The sequence below is a fragment of the Rhinolophus ferrumequinum genome, chromosome 10 (assembly GCF_004115265.2).
Source record: "Rhinolophus ferrumequinum isolate MPI-CBG mRhiFer1 chromosome 10, mRhiFer1_v1.p, whole genome shotgun sequence".
Classification (NCBI taxonomy): domain Eukaryota; kingdom Metazoa; phylum Chordata; class Mammalia; order Chiroptera; family Rhinolophidae; genus Rhinolophus; species Rhinolophus ferrumequinum.
In genome coordinates, this window is record NC_046293.1 from 6,298,084 (window position 1) to 6,318,718 (window position 20,635).

Here is a 20,635-nt window from a genome sequence, read left to right on the forward strand (position 1 = left end):
CCTTGAAGGTAAGGGACACAGGGGACCTATTGTACCCAGGGAAGAGCTGAGCTGGGACAATTTTGCTCAGCTACTGTAGGAAGGCTGAGAAGGATTTAACGTCAGCATCCTTGCCTGGAAATGACTGAGGCCAACAGCTAGCATTGGCGCTCCTTATATATCATTAGAACAAATTCTGCCCCCTCTTTCCCTGAGGAGGCATCCATCCTGACAGAGGACCCAGCTGGAGGAGCCAAGATAAGTTGAGAGTGAAATGTTTTTGGAGAGCTCACACAGGCATGTGAGTGTATCATTTTATTTCCTGGTTCCATTTCAACAATGGAGTAAATGGCTCCGGATAAATGGCTGCAGTTGTCATCCATTTTCCCAAACCACTGTTCCCCAACTTTGTCTTCTCCAGGTCTCAGTTCTCTCCATTTCTGGGCCTTCAAGTCCTGAGGGTCAGTCTCTGATGTGGGACAGAGATACAGCCACCCCTCCCAGGCAGCTGGCAGCAAAACATGAGAGGAGAACAGCAGAAAGGTGGGGCCAACCATGGAAGAACCACACTTCCAGAGCCCCCAAAGGGCAAAAAAGATCAGACAAGAACAGAGGTGCTCCTAAGAATAGTGGGCTGGGTTCTAAAATCAAGGCCTGAACACCTGGGCTAGGTAGTTGGTATACAACAGGGAACTGGACCATGGAAAGGGGAAAGAGGAGAGCCAGGGAGGCAGCCTGTGGGGTAGGCAGGAAGTACCATCATACACATATACCCTCTGGACAGAAGTGTCTCTGGAGTACCCCCTGAGGGCCTCTGCCCACAGCCTCAGGCTTTCTCAGGGACATGCCAGTCACCCAGCACCCACCATGTTGGCACCTGTGACAAATGGGCTGGGAAACTTTCTCCAAACCCTTGGGGAAGTTTGGAGAAAGTTTGCCTTTCTCCAAACTAGCTCCTTCCTGAGTTTGATGATGTGGCTTTGGAGACAGGCAAATCTGGGATCAAATCCTGATGCTACCTACCACTGTGTGTTCCTAGGCATGTCATTTAACCTCTCTGGTCTAAGTTATAACTATATTAACACTCCTAGCTGCTGTGAGGATTAAATACAGTGCATGTAACGTAACGGGCCCTTCATAGAACCTTAATGAACAGAACAAGTCATTGCCATTGCTATCACTATTAATTATTTTCGTTCACCCCTGTTTGCTTTAGAGGACAGGGTTGTAGACAGTGCACCCCACTGTCCTGAAGCATGATGCCCCACCATCCCATTGCCTGCGTGACCCTGACATGTCCAAAGCTCCCAGATCCCAGAAAGGATACAGCATGTCCTGCAGGGGCGACTGGGCCGAGGAGGCCCTGGGGGGAAAGCCCTCCAAGGAGACCTGCAGGGTCTGGGTTGTGCTCTGATCAGCCAGAAGGCCCATGCTCTGGACCTGAGGAGAGAAAAAGGCAGAGAAGACAGGCCTTCTCAGCGCCAGCTCCCCACAGGCCCTTTCTACCCTCCACCCCCTACCCTCCTGAGCCCCCCCCACAAGATGGTGTGGCGGATCTAGCCTCACATTGGCTACATGGCATCCTCTTCCTACTCACCTGCAGGATGAAGCCACGCAGAGCCTGGAGTGTGGTGTTCGAGAGGGAAGAGAGGTCAGCCAAAGCTGCACTTTGCAGAACAAGACCCACCTCTTCATGCGAGAGGACACTGCTGCTCTGGAACCGCACAAACTGGCCCAGGGAGAAGCGCCAAACACAATGATTTGGCTCGGCGGCATCTCCTTCATTCGGACATTTCCTTGCCCCTGCTGTGCTCAGCACTGGGCTGAGGACAGAGATCTGTAGCCCCCAGACCTGCCTTCAAGGAGCTCAGAGTGGGTTGGGGAGCTGTGTGATGGGACAGGCTGACTGCGAGACCCTGAGAGCCGGCCCCTGAAGCCTCCAGTACACGCCTGCCCTCCACCTTGCATCCCACGCCCATGGTCAGAATGGATGGCAGTGGTCACCCAAATACACCACCACGTGCTCCTGTCCTGCTGTTCTCACTTCACTACCTGGATTACATTTCCTCTGCTTTGCTGATTAATCCTGCACGCCTTAGCTAAAAGGTTGCCCTCACTGATGAATGTTCTCTCACGGTAGCAAAGGCAGGCGCTAATGCAGTGCTTACTACCTTCTTATCCACCCCTCCCTCCCAGGGCTGGCAGAAGTCCTCACTCTCTTCTCTGTTCCCACCCCAAGCACTGATTTATTATTCTCGATCCACTTCGTTAGCATTCACAGACTCCTTGCTTTGTTGTTTATTCAGTGGGCACTTAGCGTATCTTCTACTCTGTCACTAATAACTTCACATTTTAACTAGAGTTTCCTCGTCTATCTCCTTCTCTAAACAGAGGGTTCCTTAAAGGCAGAGCATTTGGCCCCTCGGCACCTTGGGTACCTAGCACTGGATCTGGCATGTGGCTGGTAGGCACTGGTCAGTGTTTCGTGAGTGAGGGTGTCTGGCTCCTTGGGGTGCGGAGGCAAGGACATTCAAAGGAATTCTCTGCGCAGGCCTCTTGGAGGGTGACGGCCTGCCCAGCCCCTCTGAGGACGAGGGTTACCTAAAGCAAGGTGTCCCTGGCCTCCTCGGGACCACCCAGCTCATGACATTCTTCAGACCACAAGACCATCCTTCTGCACTTACCAGGGTCATGAGCCTCAAGATCTCGGGTTGGAGGAAGGAATTCTCTCCAGCATCCAAGAGGGTAAACAGCAAAAACCGATTCCAGGGCTGGGAGGCGACATGGAGTGCTACGGGAAACACCAGTCACCCTGGGCCGTTAGTGCTGCTTTTCCAAAGGCCTTGGAACATTACTAAGGAGGACTTTTTCCTATTAATTCAAAATGGGCTCCTCAGCTAGAGGCAGGGGCTGGACAAACTGACCCCAGGAAGTTTCTTTCTTCCCTGGGCTTCCATCCCTTATGCTGCCTGGCTCAGGGAGACCACATAGCCTGTGACTGTGCTTACTAAGTTGCTTGACCATTCTGAACCTCAGTGTCCTCATCTGTATACTGGGCATAACAGTGCCCTGGCAGTGTTGTTAAAAGAATTAAACAAAATGAATGCGAATCACAGAACGGGATGGCAGTCTGGGGCAGGAGGTGGCAGGGGCTGGTCCCCTCCCATCCCCTTCGTGGGACCATCAGAGAATGGGGAGGGTTTTTACCGATGTCTGGGCTCCTGGCATGCAGATAGTCAAGCAAGGCCTCTAGGCAGCCTACACAGGCGTGGGACAACAGAGGGTCCTTCTGCAAGAAAAGGAAACAAAAAACAAGTTCACGTCAGGCGTTCATGTCAGGTTTTGCTACCAGTGGTTTTTGGTGCCAACCACAAAAAAAAATTTGGTTTTCAGAACAATTTGTATTTCATAATTTCAGATTTGGGATTGTGGTCCTATAGATAATGAAGAAATGTTTGTTGGTTTCATCTCTCACCCACACACACAGCACAGTGCTTATGCTGATGATTTACCTACCTTCTACCTATATTTGAGAGCCCGTTTTGTTTCAGAAAAGGAAATGGATGGGCCCTGGGCCCCACTAAGAGATTCATAGATTATAGACTCTGTAAGAACCTCACAGTTTATCTAAGCCAGTGTGGGTTTCAACCTTTTTTTAAAGTAGCTGAACCTTTCATCAAACAAAATTTTATGCTCTAATAAGCATATGAAAAGATCTTTATCATTAGGTAAATGCAAATTAAAACCACCAAGAGATACCACTACATACATATCAAGAGCTAACATTTAAAAGACTGACAATAACAAGTTTTGGGTTTTTTTTTCCTCCCACCTCTGCCCCTCCTCCCTACCAAGTATTGGTCAGAACATGGAATAACTGGTACTCTCATATACTTCTGTTGGGAAGGTAAAATGTTGCAGCCACTTCGGAAAATAGTTTGATGGTTTCTTATAAGGTTAAACATTACGTAACACATGTGGTAGACAGAATTTTAAGTTGTCCCATGACCTATGCTCCTGTGATTATGTGACATCATATGGCAAAAGGGAGATTGTTTGGGTGGGCCCAATCTAATCACACAAGCCCTTTAAACAGTTTTCTCTGGCTGGTGGCAGAAGAACCAGAGACTGAAAGTGTGAGAAGGACTCAACATGCATTGCTGGTTTGAAGATGGAGGGGCCGTGTGAGAAAGAATGTGGCCAACCTTAAAGAGCTGAAAGAGGTCCCTGCAGAAGAAGGTGATTCTTTCCCATGTACCCCAGACAAGTACCTAGCCTAGCCAACACCTCGATTTCACCCTTGTGAGACCCTAAGCGAAGAACCTGGTTGAACCGACCCAGACTTCTGACATAGAAAACTATGAGACAATAAATGGGTGAGGTGTTAAGCCATTAAGTGTGTGGTGACGTGTTATACACATCAATAGAAAACTAACACATCGTGTGACCCAGCAATCCCACTCCTAGGTATTTACCCAGGAGAAATGAAAACATATGTCCACACGAAGACTTGTACTTCAGTATTAAGAGCAACTTAATAGCCCAAATAATAGCCCAACATTTTGAAGTCCCAGATATCTATCAATAGGTCAATGAATAAACAAATTGTGGAATAGCCATATAATGGATGACAACTCACCAAAAACAAAAATGAAATGAAGTACTGATACAACAATATGAATGAATCTCAAAAACATTAAACTAAGCGAAAGAAGTTGGACACACAAGACCACATATAATATGACTTCATTTATATGAGATTCTAGAAATGGTAAAACTATAGTGACAGCAGATCACTGTTTGCAGAGGGTCAGGGATGGGGAGAGGGGACTGCAAAGAGGCACAAGAAAACTTTTTGGGGTGATGGAAATGCCCCATACCATGAGAATTAGAACTCATCTAATTCTACACAAAATTGGTAAATTTTATTGCGTGTAAGTTATAGCTCAATAAAATGTGAAAACAAACTAACGAGAACTCCTATGCTCTCATGCTATTCTTTGGAAGGCAGCAGCCTGGGGGTTAAGGGTCGGGGGCAGACTTGGGTCTGAATCCTTGCTTAGTTTTAGTCACTCACTATCCTATGATCCTGGCCAAGGTTACTCAGCCTTGCTGAGTGGGAATAAAAAAATTACCTGGGTTGCTGAGCGGGTTAGATGAGCAATGGATATAGTGTTTAACCAGTGTTTGGCACAGGGTAAACACTCAGTAAATGGTGAATATTTTAGTGAAATACATGATGGGGAAACACACGTCCTCTTTAGCAAGCCCTGAGTCTCCTCCACTATAGGAATTTTAAGTCTTCTTTCCCCCAGTTTCTTAGCTCCCTGGTTCCTGATCTCAATCCCCATTCAAATCAGCTTTTCAATCTTAAACAGAAAATTGTTCCTAGCCTGAATCATAGGAAGTCCCCTGCCCCCTGCTCCAGGCCATTCCAGGCCCAACTCCTGGGTGAACAATGACACCTGAATGACCGGTTAAACCAGAGAAAAAGGCCACAGGCTCCATGAAGCCAAACAGAATTTCTATCACACAGCCACCTTGCGTCATGGCTTTGGGTCCTGCTTCTTGGGCCAATATTTTTAACTCTGTTTAACCAAATCCTTCTCTCCTCATCTAGGGGCTGATGGGATATAAATGATGCCCCAGCAAGACTTCCAGTACATCCCGTCCAAAGAGGTCAACACGGCCTTCCAGGCGGATCCCGAGATCCCTTCCCCTCATCTAAGATCAGATAGGCCAAGAGTTCCGTGAATCCCCGATAGGTAGAGACAACGGCCACATTCAACAGGAAGCAGATACAGAAGAAGAGACCTCCTGCCCCTCAACTTCCCATAGAGATTTATGGGGATCACGCTTCTCAAGGGAAAATGAAGCAGGCATTAGAGACAGGAATAGCATATCCAAACATTCCTGCATGTTCGACACGACCTATGGAAAGTGATTGCCCAGAAGACCTCCCCTCCATGCCCAGATCTTTCCTTATCCACTGTAGCCATCGACCACTATGAGGAAGCGAAAGGATACTAAATACCTAACTGTTAATAGATTGGACTGGTCACTCACACCTGCACAGTAAAGGCTAGAACAACCTTCACCTCACCTTAGCCTCATTGTACTATCATAATATCATACATATGCCCGGAAGTTCATTAATATCATTATAACAGACTGAATTCTGGGAAGAAACATGTATAGTCTAAAAAGATGAGGTAATAAAAAATAAAAAGATAAAAATGAAAAGGAGGTAACAAATAGCCTTCTGTCAATCACAGGTGTTAATCAAGTGGCCCCAAACCTAGGGAGGAGTAGCCCATTCTGGAAAGAAAGGAAATAAAAACTCCAAGTCCTCGTCGCTCAGCGCCTTTTGAGCCACGCTGTTGCTCAGGCCCGCTCCTATCCCTTTGGAGGGTACTTTCACTTCTAATAAACTGCTCGTTCACCACTGCCTTGTGGTGTCCTGCTCGGTTCTTTGTTCAGGATGCCAAGGACCTGGACACGCGCCGAGAAGGGCCTGCTCTCCGGTAACAGGTGAGCTAACCTGAGGGCTCCTCAGTAGTAGGTGGCAAGTGTAGAACCAATCCCCAGGCCTTGTAATATACCAGGGGTGCCAATAAAATATATACACATTTTAAGAGATGTTAATAGCTTGGTCAACGTTGCTCAAGCAGTACTTTGCCATAATCAGAAGTGTCTGGATGCTGATGGTAACCACTTTGAGCACCTCTTGTAATTGCAGAAATCAAACATGACTTGTGTTCATCTTTTGTTATTGGTATATATTAATACAATTTTTTTTCCTTTCTTAAAACGTGTATACATTTTTTTTGGCTATCTATCTATCTATCTATCTATCTATCTATCTATCTATCTATCTGGAGCCACTTTAAAATAGAGTCAGAGCTGCTATCCCAGGAGAACTGCCTTGCAAGTCTTATGCCTCAAACTTTTTGAAATGTTAAAACAGGGCAAAATAACCTTTGCACTGGGCTCAAAGCAACATTGTGTCCCAAAGAATGTTTGCAAAGACAACAAGGAAGCAGATATTATGACTAGTGAACTGATGGCTACTGGATTGAAAATGGAAAACATTGTTTAGAATTAGTGTCACTATGTTAGCTTATTGCATCAGTAGAAATGTCTTCCATCTATGGATGTCATTGCTCCCCTTCCCTTTCTCATAAATACAACACCCCTTTGCCTTTGTCTCCTAATCAGAACACTATTTGGGTTTCTGCCTCAATCAGTGCTTCCCAAATAGCAATTCTTTTTTTTATCTCAAATAAATAGTTGTTACTCTCTCTTTGAAGTTAACAGCCTCGGGCCCTGTCTCCTTCTCCGATCTAAAATTAACTCTTAACCAGTGGGCACTTTCGGCCCCTTGCCAGGTATGCAAGACTACAGCCATGGGCCAGCATGCCTCAGCTTCCCCACCTGGTGAGGAGCTGTGCTCTAGTGCCACTCTCTGACCCTGTGTCTTATTACCCGATACAACCAGCAAGGGCCCCCTGCATGCTGAGTGAGGAGCTGGGGCCGCGGGGCATTAGGAAAATCAAGGCCTACCACTCAGAGAACAATGACTTCTGTTCACAAGATACACTACTTGGGACACTGAAAGAACATGGGTATTATAGCCAAAAGACAGGTTTGAGTCCTGACCTAAAAGTATGTGACCTTAGGCAAATTACTTAACATCTCTGGGACTGTGTTTCCTTGTCTATAAAACTGAGATGATAATTTCCTCCGTACGGAGTTGTGATGAATAAACCACATGTCAAATGCTTGCACAGAGTAGGCACTCAGTAAATGTTATCTCCCTGTCCTCCCCACCTCCCACTGCCAAGACCCTTAACCTGTCATAAACATCTGCTCCAGTAGGAGTGATCCTTGCTCTGAGAGCCTCAGGTCTTGCATAACAAATTAGCTTTCTGACTTCCAATCTGATAACACATTCCACTCCCACCCCAATCAGAAAGCCAAATCTGAGCACAAAGGGTATCTGTCTCTTCCCTGCTCAGGCTCACCCTTGCCCTCCCCCAAGACTCCCCAGGGATGTAGCAGCTGGACTGGGATTAGAGAAGCCTGAAAGGGCACGAAGACCATCTGACCCTGGTTAGAAAATTACAGAAAGCAAAACCAACCAGTCCAGCCAGCCTCATTCTGAAGCTCCGGTGCAGGGCCAGATGAAGACATACGGCTGCTCTGATCAGGCTGCGGCCACCGTATCCCTTCAAACCTGATACCGTGTTTCCCCGAAAATAAGACCTAACCAGAAAAAAAGCCCTAGCACGATTTTTCAGGATGACATCCCCTGAGCATAAGCCCTAATGTGTCTTTTGGAGCAAAAATTAATAGAAGAGCCGGTCTTATTTTCAGGGAAACTCAATACTTAGGGCAGTGGGCGGAGGAAGCAGCCTTTGGAAGCACCTGTTTCCCCTCACTCAGCACGTTCCACTCAGCCAGCCCCAAACCCTGCAATCCCAGCCCCCTGCAGAGATAGGTCGTAGCCACCTGCTGTCATCGCAGAGCACCCTCACACCTCACATTTCCTCTCCAGAGGAATACCCACCTCTATCACTGAGCAAGTCCCCATGCAAAGAGGAGTGACTAGATCAACTAATGATTCTGCAAGGAGGAACACTCAGCTCAGCCTCTAGGGCAGACTCTTGTGAACCCATTGTCTTCAGAGAGGGTACAGTGTGGTCTATGCTCTGCCAAAGGTAGGCTTACCAGAAGGTGTCCCGCTCTGCCTGTGACTAGGTGAGTACATTGAATTCTGGGGTGAGGCTGTTGGAAGGCCACTGTGTCCATGTGTAACAGCCATTTTCTGCCATCGGTTTACCAATAAAATAGAAATTTTGGTCTTCGTCTGATTTCTATGTCTCCCATCCAAATAGTTTCAAATTGGGAGACGGTGGGATACAGGACTGGAGCACTTCTCATTGGCCCTCTAATCTGAACCAGGGGTCTCACCTTCTGCTGCAGTTCACCCAGTATTTCCTTCTAACCACATAAAGTTCCGGGAGTTATAGTCAGTACAGTGTTTTTTATTACATCCCCAGGACTGTTTGTGCCCCTGACAAGGGACCACTGCCCAGCTCTGCCCCAGACATTGACCTCTGAGAAATGGTTTCATTTGTTCTGCTCTTCCTCCACCTCTTCCCAGCAAATCCTTTACTTCTAATTCTAGGTCAGCTCACAAGTTCTGTGACCCTAAAGCAGTCACATGATCTGAGCTACAGTTTTCTATCTCACAGGGCTAGCTTGTGTGAGAATCACACGAGATCACAGACATGAGAGGGCTTGGGAAACTGAAAAGTGCTAACTGTATAATGTTTGCTGACATCGCTATCTTGAATTCTTCTTCCAGTCTCCTTCTCCTCCGTGACTTGGGTCTATCCTTCCTCAGTGTACTCCTGGGTCTCTGGTTCATGAGCGTTCCTTTCCCCTCAAACAGAATCCCAGTGTTGGAAGAAACCTTAAGGGTCACCTAAACCAATGCCCTTCCCGCCCTGTAGCAAGAGTTCTTGCTGGGGACCCCTGTTTCTGCTTGGAAGCCCCCAGGCACAAGCCATTCCTTTCCACCTTCAGTCCTGCTAGGGGAGACGGCCTCCTTCTGTCTTCCTGTAGCTCCACCCACTGGCCTAGGCCTCCGACTGCAGACAAACCCAGAACAAACCTACTTCTTTTCTGCGGTGGAGACACTCAGATTTACAGGCCCTTTTAAAACTAAGCAGAAGGGAAATCTGCCGCTGGCTCCTTACTCCCGTGCCCCCCAGATCACTCCAGTGACCACAGTCCTTCCTTGGACCCCTCCACTGCCACAGACCTGCCCTCTTCCCCAACGTGACCCAGCATAGTGAACCCTAGACACTGTTTCTAGCCTCACTTCAACCCGAACTTCTCTGCACTGTGCTCCATTCCTAGGGGAACAGACGCTGTTCTCATAGGCCCAAGTCACTTAATGCTGAAAGACTCCTTTTATTTTGCAGACAGAGAAAATGAGGATCAATAAGATGAAGTGACTTGCTAAACCCCTTCTGAGTTAGGGGCCAGGCAGGGGCTCTAATGCAGATCTGTGTGACTCTGGCAGGTGTACCCACAAAGTTCTGGAGATGGGTGGTGGTGGTGTTTGCACAACAATGTGAATCTGTGCATAGAAGTTGCTGGCCGGGCAGGACTCGGCAGCCACTGAGCTGGAACCAGGCCCACGCCAGGAGCTTCCTCGATCTCCTTACATTTCCCAACTTCCCCCAAGCTGTGCACAGGCCCAGTGGGTATCAGTCCTTGAACAGAATCTCCCACAGTCAACAGTCATATCACATATGTGTAGTCATTATCTGGGCACTGAGCAGAGCCTACTCTAGTCACGCCCCCCACGTGTCCAGCAGGAAGGCTCTGCAACTTCTCTCACTCATTTGCTAATTGCCCCCACTTCCCTCTTCTGGACCCATGAGTTCCTTGCTATTAGATCAGACGATGTGGATCTGTGACTGTCTGTGTTGGGCAAGCTCCAAAGGGCAGGAAAAGAGAGTCCAACTGTAACTACAACAGGGTAAGTATCTGGGGCCTTGGTCACCCTACAGTGACCAGCTCATATTTGAAAATAATAGACAATAAGGTCCTTGCAAGAGAAGAATTAAGGGTAGGAAACAGGCCAAAGGGGACAGGGAATTAATCCACATCAGAGATTAAAATGGTGCTATTGACCAGATTAGTGACATCTCCACGCCCCCTGCCCTTGGGGACCTAGGACAAGTCTTGTCTTCCCAGCGCAGCTCACGCATCTCCCCCAGGAAGCCTTTCCTGACAGCCAGCCCCACACCACGCTGCACCAACCTAGCAGGTGCCTCCTGCGCCCCCAGAGCGCAGTGCTTCCCTTCAGTCCCGCACTGACCACACCGTGTTATCACCTCCCGTCTACTAGGCACCGCCCCACTGTTAATTCCTCACAGGCACCGGACTTATCTCCACGCCCCACCGCCCTCCACAGTACGTGATGGCTGGACAAACCGTGATTGCCAAGAATCCTCCAAGCTGTAAAACACAAGCCCCCTGGGGTAGATATCTACTATTTTTGCTTGCGCAGGGTCCATGCCTCTTTCTTCTAGGAAGTTTCTTTTGCGGAACCCTCCCTTTCTCATGTTCAGTCCGCATGGGCTATGGAGTGGCAACCATATGCCCCAGCCTCCAGGGAGGGCACTGACCCAAGCCAGGGTAATCCGGGCATGCCCCAGCTGTAGTGATTGGCACATTACCCAAGCCAGGCTAATGGGACTCAATTCTGGGAAAGAGAAACCTTCTTTCTGCTGGCAGGATATAAGCCAGGAGCCCCTGTTGTCGTCCCGTCATCCCATGATGACGAAGCTGACAGAGAGTCATGCAGGGCCCAGAGAGGGAGACAGTTCTGATGACACTGTCTGAGCCTCCGGGATCCAGCTGTGTCCTAAACCAGTACTGAGCCCTGGACTTCTCAGTTAGGAGCCAATTTGAGTTTCATTTCTGTCACTGTAACTTTAAAAGTCCCAATCAATCCACCCTCCAGGCCTTGACAGGCAGCCACCCCTTCCTGCTTTCGTCCTGGGAGAAGCAGGCTCCATTACCAGGGGCCCACCAGCAAGGACCTTACCTGCACCAAGAGGTTCTGCAGTCCAATGACCAGGGACAGCACTTGTGATGTTCCCAGTGGGGCTAGGACAGTGTCCTCAGGGGCTGGTGGTGGCTGGGCCCCTGAGGGCACCAGGGCCACCAGGGAAGAGGAAAAGCTTTGTTGCAGGGCTGTCCGCAGGAAGCGTAAGATGGCAGCTGAAAGCAAGAAACTCCTTACACCCAGTGCCTGCCTGCTTCCCCACCTCCACCCAGCTCTGTCATAGGGGGAAGACAATGGACATAATAATGGGGTGACCAGAGGCTGGTCTGGGAGGGGTGGTTCCATCTCAGAATCTAGGGAAATACTTTTACTGCTAGAGGCCCCTGGGCTCACACCTGAGAGCAGTGCAGCTTTTTTCTTCGGAAAGTTGAGGGCCTTCAATACTTGGTCCAGTTCCACGGACAGTGTCCGGTGAACCTGGCAGGGAGGGGGGAAAAGGGATGAGCCCCATATTCCGGGAGCATGGGTGGACCATAACCTACGCCAATAGCTCTTCTACCCACCCATACATTCCAGCTGCATCCAAGGGACAAAGGAGGCCACACAGAGTCTTGTGAGACTCACCAGTCCTGGACTCAGGAATATGAGGAGGAAAATTAAACCCTTACCTGGAGAACCCTGCTTTTCCCAAATCTCCCCCATCCTTAAGGACCTCCTCCACCAGGAACCCTCCCCGACCTCATCTATGGTTCAGTCTCCGCCTCAGCCCAACATCCACCTAACTTAGATCTGGAGTCAGACAGCCGAAATCCAAGTCCTGGCTCCGCCACTGGCCAGCTGTGTGGCTGTGGGCCAGTCACTGCACTGCATCTCTCTGAGCCTGCCTTACTTCCTTCATCTACGCAATGGGGACGATGCCACCTGCTTTCACTCCCTCCAGAGCTATCGTGAAGAACAACTGAGGAGCAGCCTTGGTGAATGTGCTCCTTAATGTCAAAACAACGACCAAACTGAGGGGCTGTGGGGTGGCAGGTTCAAAGCGGTGAGTCTGCTCTGCCGTCCTCACCCAGAACACAGGCCGCCTGAAGGCAGGAACTCCTGAACCTCTGCTTGGACCTATCACAGTCTGGCACAAAGTAATTCCTCCAAAATGCTTGTTGGCTGGTGGCTTCAGCAAGTTCTAGGTAGAAGCACCAACTGTCTAAAGGTATGGAGATGCCATCCTAATGTGAGATGTTAACAGAGGAAACTGTGCGGGGGTTATACAGAATTCTCTGTGCTATCTGCTCGATTCTTCTGTAAATCTAAGACTGTCCTAAAAATAAAGGCTATTAAAAATCAATCACAGGGGGCCAGCCCGGTGGCTCAGGCGGTTGGAGCTCCATGCTCCTAACTCCGAAGGCTGCCGGTTCGATTCCCCCATGGGCCAGTGGGCTCTCAACCACAAGGTTGCCAGTTCAATTCGAGTCCCGCAAGGGATGGTGGGCTGCGCCCCCTGCAACCAGCAACGGCAACTGGACCTGGAGCTGAGCTGCGCCCTCCACAACTAAGACTGAAAGGACAACAACTTGACTTGGAAAAAAGTCCTGGAAGTACACACTGTTCCCCAATAAAGTCCTGTTCCCCTTCCCCAATAAAATCTTAAAAAAAAAAAAATGAAAAAAAATAAATCACAGCAATCAAAAACAAACAAACAAAGGTATGGAGATGTGAAAGAGCACAGGTGACTGGGAAAAGAGCAAACACCTGGTCACAGGACAGGGAAGGAGGTGGAACGGCAGAAAGGAAGGCTGCCAGGGGCCGGCCAGATAAGAAGGGTGTCGGGAGCCATGTGGAGTACAAAAAGGCAAAGAAGTGTGGGAGGAGGGGAAGTGTGCCCAGACTGGCTGTGGGGACAGGAGACGTGGAGGAAGGGAGGGGCAGGGTGGCCAGATCGTGAAGAGGCCGCAGCAGTGGTCAGGATGAACAATCAGGCCTGAGCTAGGGCAGGGGGAGGACTTAGAGTGGATGCAGTTAGGTAATTGGCTGGGTGTGAGCTGAGAGCCAGGGCAGAGCCAAGGACATGGCACAGGTGCGCACCCAGGCAGGTGACTGCAGGGGTACGAGTGGGTCCAACAGCCTCACACAGAAAAGCAGGAAAGGTTCTTGTCCCAAATAACCCAGTGGGTAACAACCTGCAGATCTGCGATGGCACAGACCTGTCACAGCTTGCTGCCACCCCAGAGGCCAAACTTTAAAACTGACTTCACTTCTACACAAATGAGTGTGTATCCGGCACTAGATGGGTGCAGGGCTGGGCACAGAACGAGGCTACTTCAAAGGCTAAAAGACAGTTTCTGTTCAGGGGAGCAGCCAGCCTTCCGGAGGAGATACCCGAACGTGAAGCAGCCCACAAAGGAGCTCATACAGGGCACTGTGATGACAAATCCTACGGGAGGGGAGGAGAGGAAAGGAGGGCTTTGTGGACATGCCCACCGCTCCTTCCTTCCTGGCAACACCTTCTCGAACAATCACAATGACAGCTTAGACATCTGTGGCACTTCACAGCTTGGCACCCAGCTCTTCAAGGGCACAGGCGGCTTCGGCCTTCCCGTTCAGTCTGACGGCCGCCGACATTCCAGCCACACGGCAGGCACCTCATCACTCTGCACATACGGACACCATGTCCTAAACTGTGCAGTTTGTGCCTTTGGTCATATTGTTCTCTTCACCTAGAATGTTTGCCCCGCCAGCTTTGCCTACAAATACAAGTTCCCCAACTGTGGGTTGCATACTGTATTCATTTTTGATCCTCTGAGTTTTAGAATACAGCCTGACATGTGGTGATCCATGTGTGTTAAATGGATTAATGTAAACCAACCTGACAACAAGTCTGGATGTTTTTCCCATTTTGTAGGCAAGGAAACTGGCCCAGGTTACACAGCTAACAAGCCACAGGGCTGGGACCACAACCCAGGATCTTTATCATTCCTTTGCATGCCACCCACGCCCCAAAGCCGCAGGGGTTAGAGACTAACCTGCAGATTGCCATCGTGCTGCTGCGCAGAGAAGGAGGCCGTGAGCAGCCAGGCAGAGCAGAGGAGCGTGGTCCTGGGAGAGCCTTCCTCGGCCCAGGTGAGCGCCAGCAGCTTCTCCAGCAGCTCAATCAGGGCCGTGCTGCTCAGGAGAACGGCAGCGGCTGCGGAGGGTCCAGCAGGGCAGGGGCCGCATGAGTTATGCAGGAGCCCAGCTCAGTGACACCATGGTGATTGGTTAGCACTCAGTGGGGGCTTCACACACCCAGTGAATGAACCTGGGGATCAGCTTGAGGCTCTAAGGGTCCCAGCTTCGTTCACAGGTTATCAGAACCAGAAAGGACCTTATGACTATCTGATCCAGTCACATCCCCCCTTGTTTATTTTTTAAGATGAAAACCTGAGGGCAGCAAGGGTCACAGACACTGCCCACACCTTCCCCTTCACTATCCCTGCATGGGCCCCAGCACCTCTTTTCTGACTGCCCAGCGTGGTCTGATGAAGGCTCCAATACAGGAAGTTGAAGGAGGGCTGCAGGACGTCCTCGTCAGTGGGGCTGCATTTCCCACACAGCTTGCTCACTGCAGGAGGCAAGAATCCCCAGGCCCCCGTCACACAGTACTCCGTGGCTTTAACGCACACAGCGCACACCAGCGCTCACGCTCCTCACAGATAATGACCCTCAACTGACTAATTTCGGATTTCAGTTTTGGGGAACCAAGCAGAAACTAAGTGTCCCCAGTATTACAGCCAATGGAAAGAAACACAGTGACAAACCTGCAGGCACGTTCACATCCTCCATCTGAACACACACCTAGCAAGCTGCCCACTAGAGCAGACTGCACAGGTTTAGGTGGTCACAGGCGTCTTCGAGCAGTGCTCATGCCGGCACAGACTGCAGGTTGGAGGGTCGCAGAGGTCACCTAGGCCAACCTGCCACCCTTGGCAGGAAGAGGATACCGCCTCTGCATTCTCCCAAGGTCACCTTCCCAGGGATGCTCTGTAACCACCCATGTGCAGTTCCCGGAACTTCCCATATTCGCTCTCTCACGTCACCCGCATCTGGCTAACTGCTTCACTCCTACTCAGCAGTCAAGATTCAGCTAAAGTTCACCTCCCCAGGAAGCATCCTTTCACCTCTCGAGGAAAGATGAGCTGCCTCTCTGTGCTCCCTCAGCGCTTGTCAGCACGGTTACTACACTGTAAAGTAGACTTCTATAGAACACATCCCTTTCCTCCAGGGAATTGCCACCCCTTGCTCCGCCTGCCCCCCATGACCCCAATATAAAACCTACCTAGGTCTCCATTCACTTTTTGGCAGCCACATCACACTTGACTTGTGCTCAGCTGGACAATCAGCCCCGCTCCCCACCCCCCAAAACAAAAGAAACACACACCCTTACCCCTGAACTAGTCCTCTACTAGCAAAGCTCTAATAAAAGTACTCGGGTTATACGTAAACGTGTATTACACTTCACGTGTATGTTGCAGCCTGTATTTCTCCCTGTCAGAGGCCTGGATGATTTTGACCTACACAGACCTTGCTCCCAGGTGACTGTCACCCTTGATCTGACACACAGGCCCAGCAATGACCAGCACCACGCTGGGCCCGGAGGTCCTTTCTGAGCCTGACACTGATCTCATGAGGAGGTCTGGGCTCCAGGCAGGGAAAGAACCACCCTCACCGAGGCCAGAGGACCTGACAGGTACTGAACACACACCATTTTTCCTTTTAATTTCAACCTTTCCTCCACAAATCTTCCTGAGGGTACTGCCATGAAGTGGCAAATGCATTAATGAGCAATAAAAGGTCCTAATGAGGTTTGGGGTATGGGTAGAAAAGAGGCCTAGAGACCCGGCTCATCAGATCGTGAGTCAGCTGTGGGGTGGGATAGGGGACTGACTTGTGCCAGGAAAAATGAATCTACATGGATAGTGTCCACCGACGGCCTCCTGTGTGCCAAGCACTGTGTGGCATTCTGCATCTACAGTTACTCCTTCTCTCAGCCTTGACTAAATCAGGTAAGGACTATTATTTTACCTGTGAGGAACCTAAGGCTCATAGAGGCCAGGTGGTTGTCCAAGGTCACAAAGCCAGGTGCTGAGCTGAGAACAAGTCCAGGCCTTCCCGACTCCAGAGCTTGTGCTTATCACATAATTTACATATACACATTTTGTCTTTTCTCTTTTGGTTTCCCAAACACTCCCAGGGGAGAAGCAGAGACTGATCTGAAAGGTCCCTTAGCAAGAAGCCCTCAGGAACAGACTGAGCCAGAGCTCCTTCCAAAGTGATGAAAGGACGGAAGAAAGGAGCAGCCACAGGCCCCCCAGCCCCAGGCCCTCAGCACTGCCCCAAGCAGTGGCACCTTGGTGAAGAAGCTTCATGGCCATGCTGTCCAGTTCTTGCTCTGACTCGTTCCTCAGCTGCACCAAAGAGAGGAGGCTCAGCAGCGATGGCAGGTTCCCCAAGGCTGTGAGGAACCAGGAGGCTGGTCAGGGGCCTGACCCATTCAGCTGCAAATGGTTTGTTGGAACTTACCCTTACTTCCTGCCTTCTTCCTTCTTCCCTGGGGACAGGGGCAGCTGACAAACTGAGTGTTAACTCTGGGTTGGGTACCAGGAAGTCAGAATTTCACTTAATCCCCTTCAAACCGTATGAAACAGGGATTGTTATTTCTGTTTTGCAGTAAAGAAAATTGAGGCCCAGAGAGGCTGACTTTTTCAAGATCCCGCAGCCAATAACTGTCAGGGCCAGGACTTGAACCCAAATCTGAATTCGATGCCCATAGTCTTTCCACTACGTATTTCCACGAAATCTCAGGGCTCTAAATCACCATTATCAGTCAGGTGAGGCTTCTCCTTCCCTGCAAAGGAAGGACTCAGCTCCTCAGATACCCTTTAATCTGTCTCCAAACCCCCACGCTCAGTCAGGACTGGACCAAGTGCCCCAGCTTTCCTCCCATTTCCTCTTAATTGCTTGGAAATTTAATTTAAAAATTCAACTTTCTAAAAATAGGAAAAGACAAACCAATTCCAACCTTTTCAGTGTCTTCATACTGTACTAAACATTAAGCTTCCTTGACTCCAGGGAGTCTTATTCCAGATGTGGAAACTGTCCTTCTGGAGCTCATTGGGAGCTCCCAATGCATCACAGATCCACCCCTTTCCAGGCCCCTGCTGGCTGCTGCTGCCTCCCTGGCCTCCCCCACATTTCCTGCTTTCTTCTTCCCAAGTGGGGGCTGCCATTCTTGTGACAAACAGCTTGGAGCACAAGCCGTGCAGGGTGGGGACATGCACACACATCAAACACACCCACCCATGATAAACACAGAGACATTAAACATAAAAATGCTCACAACACACACACACACACACACATGCACACACACACACACACCCCAAATATGTTGAGCACCCACTCTCCAATGAGAGGAAGGAGGTAAAGTTTAGCTTGATGCCGCACTGGCCTGACATTTTTTGCAGGGAAAACTTTGATTCGCTCTCCTGGAGCAGAGCTCATTAGGGCAGAGATACCCACTCCTGACCTTCATGGCAAAACACGCCCCCAGCAGCTCCAGACTGACCTTCTGATGGGGAAGCCCCATGTTCCACCAGCAGACGTTGTAGGATCAGCAGGAAGTGAGCTCGGATGAGACCACCCACTTGAACATCCTCATTCCTTCTCAGAAAGGTCCTCAGGACGATCAGTACCTTGTGGGCTATGTCCACGGGGCTAGAATAGATGAGGTCCTGAGCAGGAGAGAAGAACACCAGAACTCAAGGGCATCACAGTCGGGGACAGGTAGACAGTGAAGAAGAGAGGGGCTGGGAAAGAGCCCAGGATGATGGTGTCACAGAACCTGGGGAAGGAAGGGCTCACTTACTCAGCACCTATTATGTACCATCCTGTGCATTCTGTTTTTAAATAAATTTTATTGGGGAACATTGGGGAACAGTGTGCTTCTCCAGAGCCCATCAGCTCCAAGTCATTGTCCTTCAATCTAGTTGTGAAGGGTGCAGCTCAGGTCCAAATCCAGTTGCCATTTTCAATCTTTAGTTGTAGGGGGCACAGCCCACCATTCCATGCGGGAATTGAATCGTCAACCTTAATAAGAGCTCACGGTGTAACCAACTGAGCCATCCGGCCGCCCCCATCCTGTGCATTCTATAGGTGCATTCTAAACAGGAGGAAACAGGCTCACAGAGATTACATGATGGGCAAAAGGTCACATAAGCCAGTAAGTGGCACAGCTAGGATTTGAATGCAGGTCTACTAACTCTAAGCCCAAATCTCTTTTGACCTTCCAGATGCCTCTCTCCTGCAAATGGAAGTATCAGGGTCAAGAAGAGGTTATTTCAAGACAGCTGACCTGAGTGTGTCTTAAGAGAGAAGAGGAGAGGGGGAAGGAAATGCCATGCAGCAGGGAAGACATGGGTTAGGACAGATTCTGGGCACAGGGAGAAGTGAGGACCAGGTCAGGCCCTTTCTCTGCCATGGCATCTGGCTACTTCTGCCACAAGCTGTAAAGGCCTTGTGTCCACAAGCTGGGAAAGGACACTGCATTTTATTTGCTTTCACAGTTATTTTAATGAGTATGTGTTAAAGGCAAAACCAGTCAGAAGCTGCACTCAGAGGCTATCGTACCTACCAGCTCAAACAAGCCAATTCTTTTGGACAGGCTAATGTGCTGGGCCAGTTAGGGCTGGGTGCTATGAATCCAAGGTCACACACAGACACCCTTTCCAGGGAGGACAGTGCCTGACACACAGAGAGACATGAGTACAGGGTATTTGACCAGACAACTCCAGATGTGCTGACTACTGGATGGCACAGGGGTATCTGGCCTTGACTCTTCATAAACCTCCCCAGTTGCCAGAGAAACAACTATGATATCAATAATAACCATTCAATTAGGGCCTAATAACGTCAGGTTTGAACACACAGCACATGTAGCTGTACATTTATTTATATATTATATGTGTCTTCATAATAACTCTTCCAGGTAGGTGTCATCCTGATTTTTCAAGTGAGAAAACGGGGGCCGACTAAGTAGTTTGTCGATCAAGAAAGCAGTGGCATTGTAACTATGAGTTAATGAAGGCCAGGGATGAGATCGGCTCTATCTGTGTCACCTTGTACGACTGAGAAAACATTTCTGGAAGGAGAGGATCACAGAATTGGGAGGGCTGGAGGGATTCTCAATTCATCTCACCAACACTTTTATTGTACTTTACAGAGTACGAGACTGAAGCCCAGAGGGGGTGTGATTTGCCCAAGGTCACAGGGCCCAAGGCCAAACCAGTTTTGGGGTCCTACTCCTTCACCAGCAAATGGCTGCTTGACTGCCAGAGCTGGGCCCTCAGAAACCTGAGTTAGTACATTCTAAAGGCCCAAAGGCAGGGGGCTCCTCAGCCTTTGGTGGCCATGGTGAATGCCAGGGGAAGGTGTGCATCCCATCACGTGGGTCAAAGGGAATGCTCTGGGTGGGGCAGAACGTGCCCACTCTGCAATCTGTCCTGTCCAGAACTCCCCGGGACTGGACCAACCAGGGAGATGCAGCCAAGCAGGGACAAAGAGCTTCTGTGACATCACTGGTTTTTCACATCTAAACAGCCTACATGAAAGACCACCCATTGGTAAGAGTGGCAATGAGCAGCTTTGTTTTCAGCTGTTAATTACCCTTATCAGAAACAGAAATTGGTACCAACACATATTTTTAGACTCTTTTCTCCTCCTGTGGCTAGAAGCTGGGGAGAAACAGTAGGAATTATATACATGAATAGAAATAAAGTTGTTCCTCACTGTTTCTTCTTCTTCCTTCCCTTCCTTCCTTCCTTCCTTCCTTCCTTCCTTCCTTCCTTCCTTCCTTCCTTCCTTCCTTCCTTCCTTCCTTCCTTCCTTCCTTCCTTCCTTCCTTCCTTCCTTCCTTCCTTCCTTCCTTCCTTCCTTCCTTCCTTCCTTCCTTCCTTCCTTCCTTCCTTCCTTCCTTCCTTCCTTCCTTCCTTCCTTCCTTTTTTTCACCACTGATGTTTCTAGGATCTAATTTAGTGA

The 20,635-nt window shown here is 49.5% G+C and overlaps 1 protein-coding gene across 1 annotated transcript in view; it reads right to left on the bottom strand.

Moving 5' to 3' along the window:
- Positions 1-441: 441 nt before the first annotated feature.
- The window catches only part of MEI1 (meiotic double-stranded break formation protein 1), a 64,207-nt gene continuing 44,013 nt past the window's right edge, over positions 442-20,635 (bottom strand). Inside the window, exons 21-31 of the mRNA XM_033118056.1 lie at positions 18,168-18,333; positions 16,950-17,054; positions 15,054-15,164; positions 14,587-14,747; positions 11,965-12,046; positions 11,609-11,784; positions 3,187-3,268; positions 2,664-2,770; positions 1,577-1,708; positions 1,307-1,419; positions 442-487 (exon numbers count right to left, since the gene is read on the bottom strand). Of these exons, the coding sequence (XP_032973947.1) occupies positions 442-487; positions 1,307-1,419; positions 1,577-1,708; positions 2,664-2,770; positions 3,187-3,268; positions 11,609-11,784; positions 11,965-12,046; positions 14,587-14,747; positions 15,054-15,164; positions 16,950-17,054; positions 18,168-18,333 (1,281 nt within the window). The remainder of the gene's footprint in view (positions 488-1,306; positions 1,420-1,576; positions 1,709-2,663; positions 2,771-3,186; positions 3,269-11,608; positions 11,785-11,964; positions 12,047-14,586; positions 14,748-15,053; positions 15,165-16,949; positions 17,055-18,167; positions 18,334-20,635) is intronic.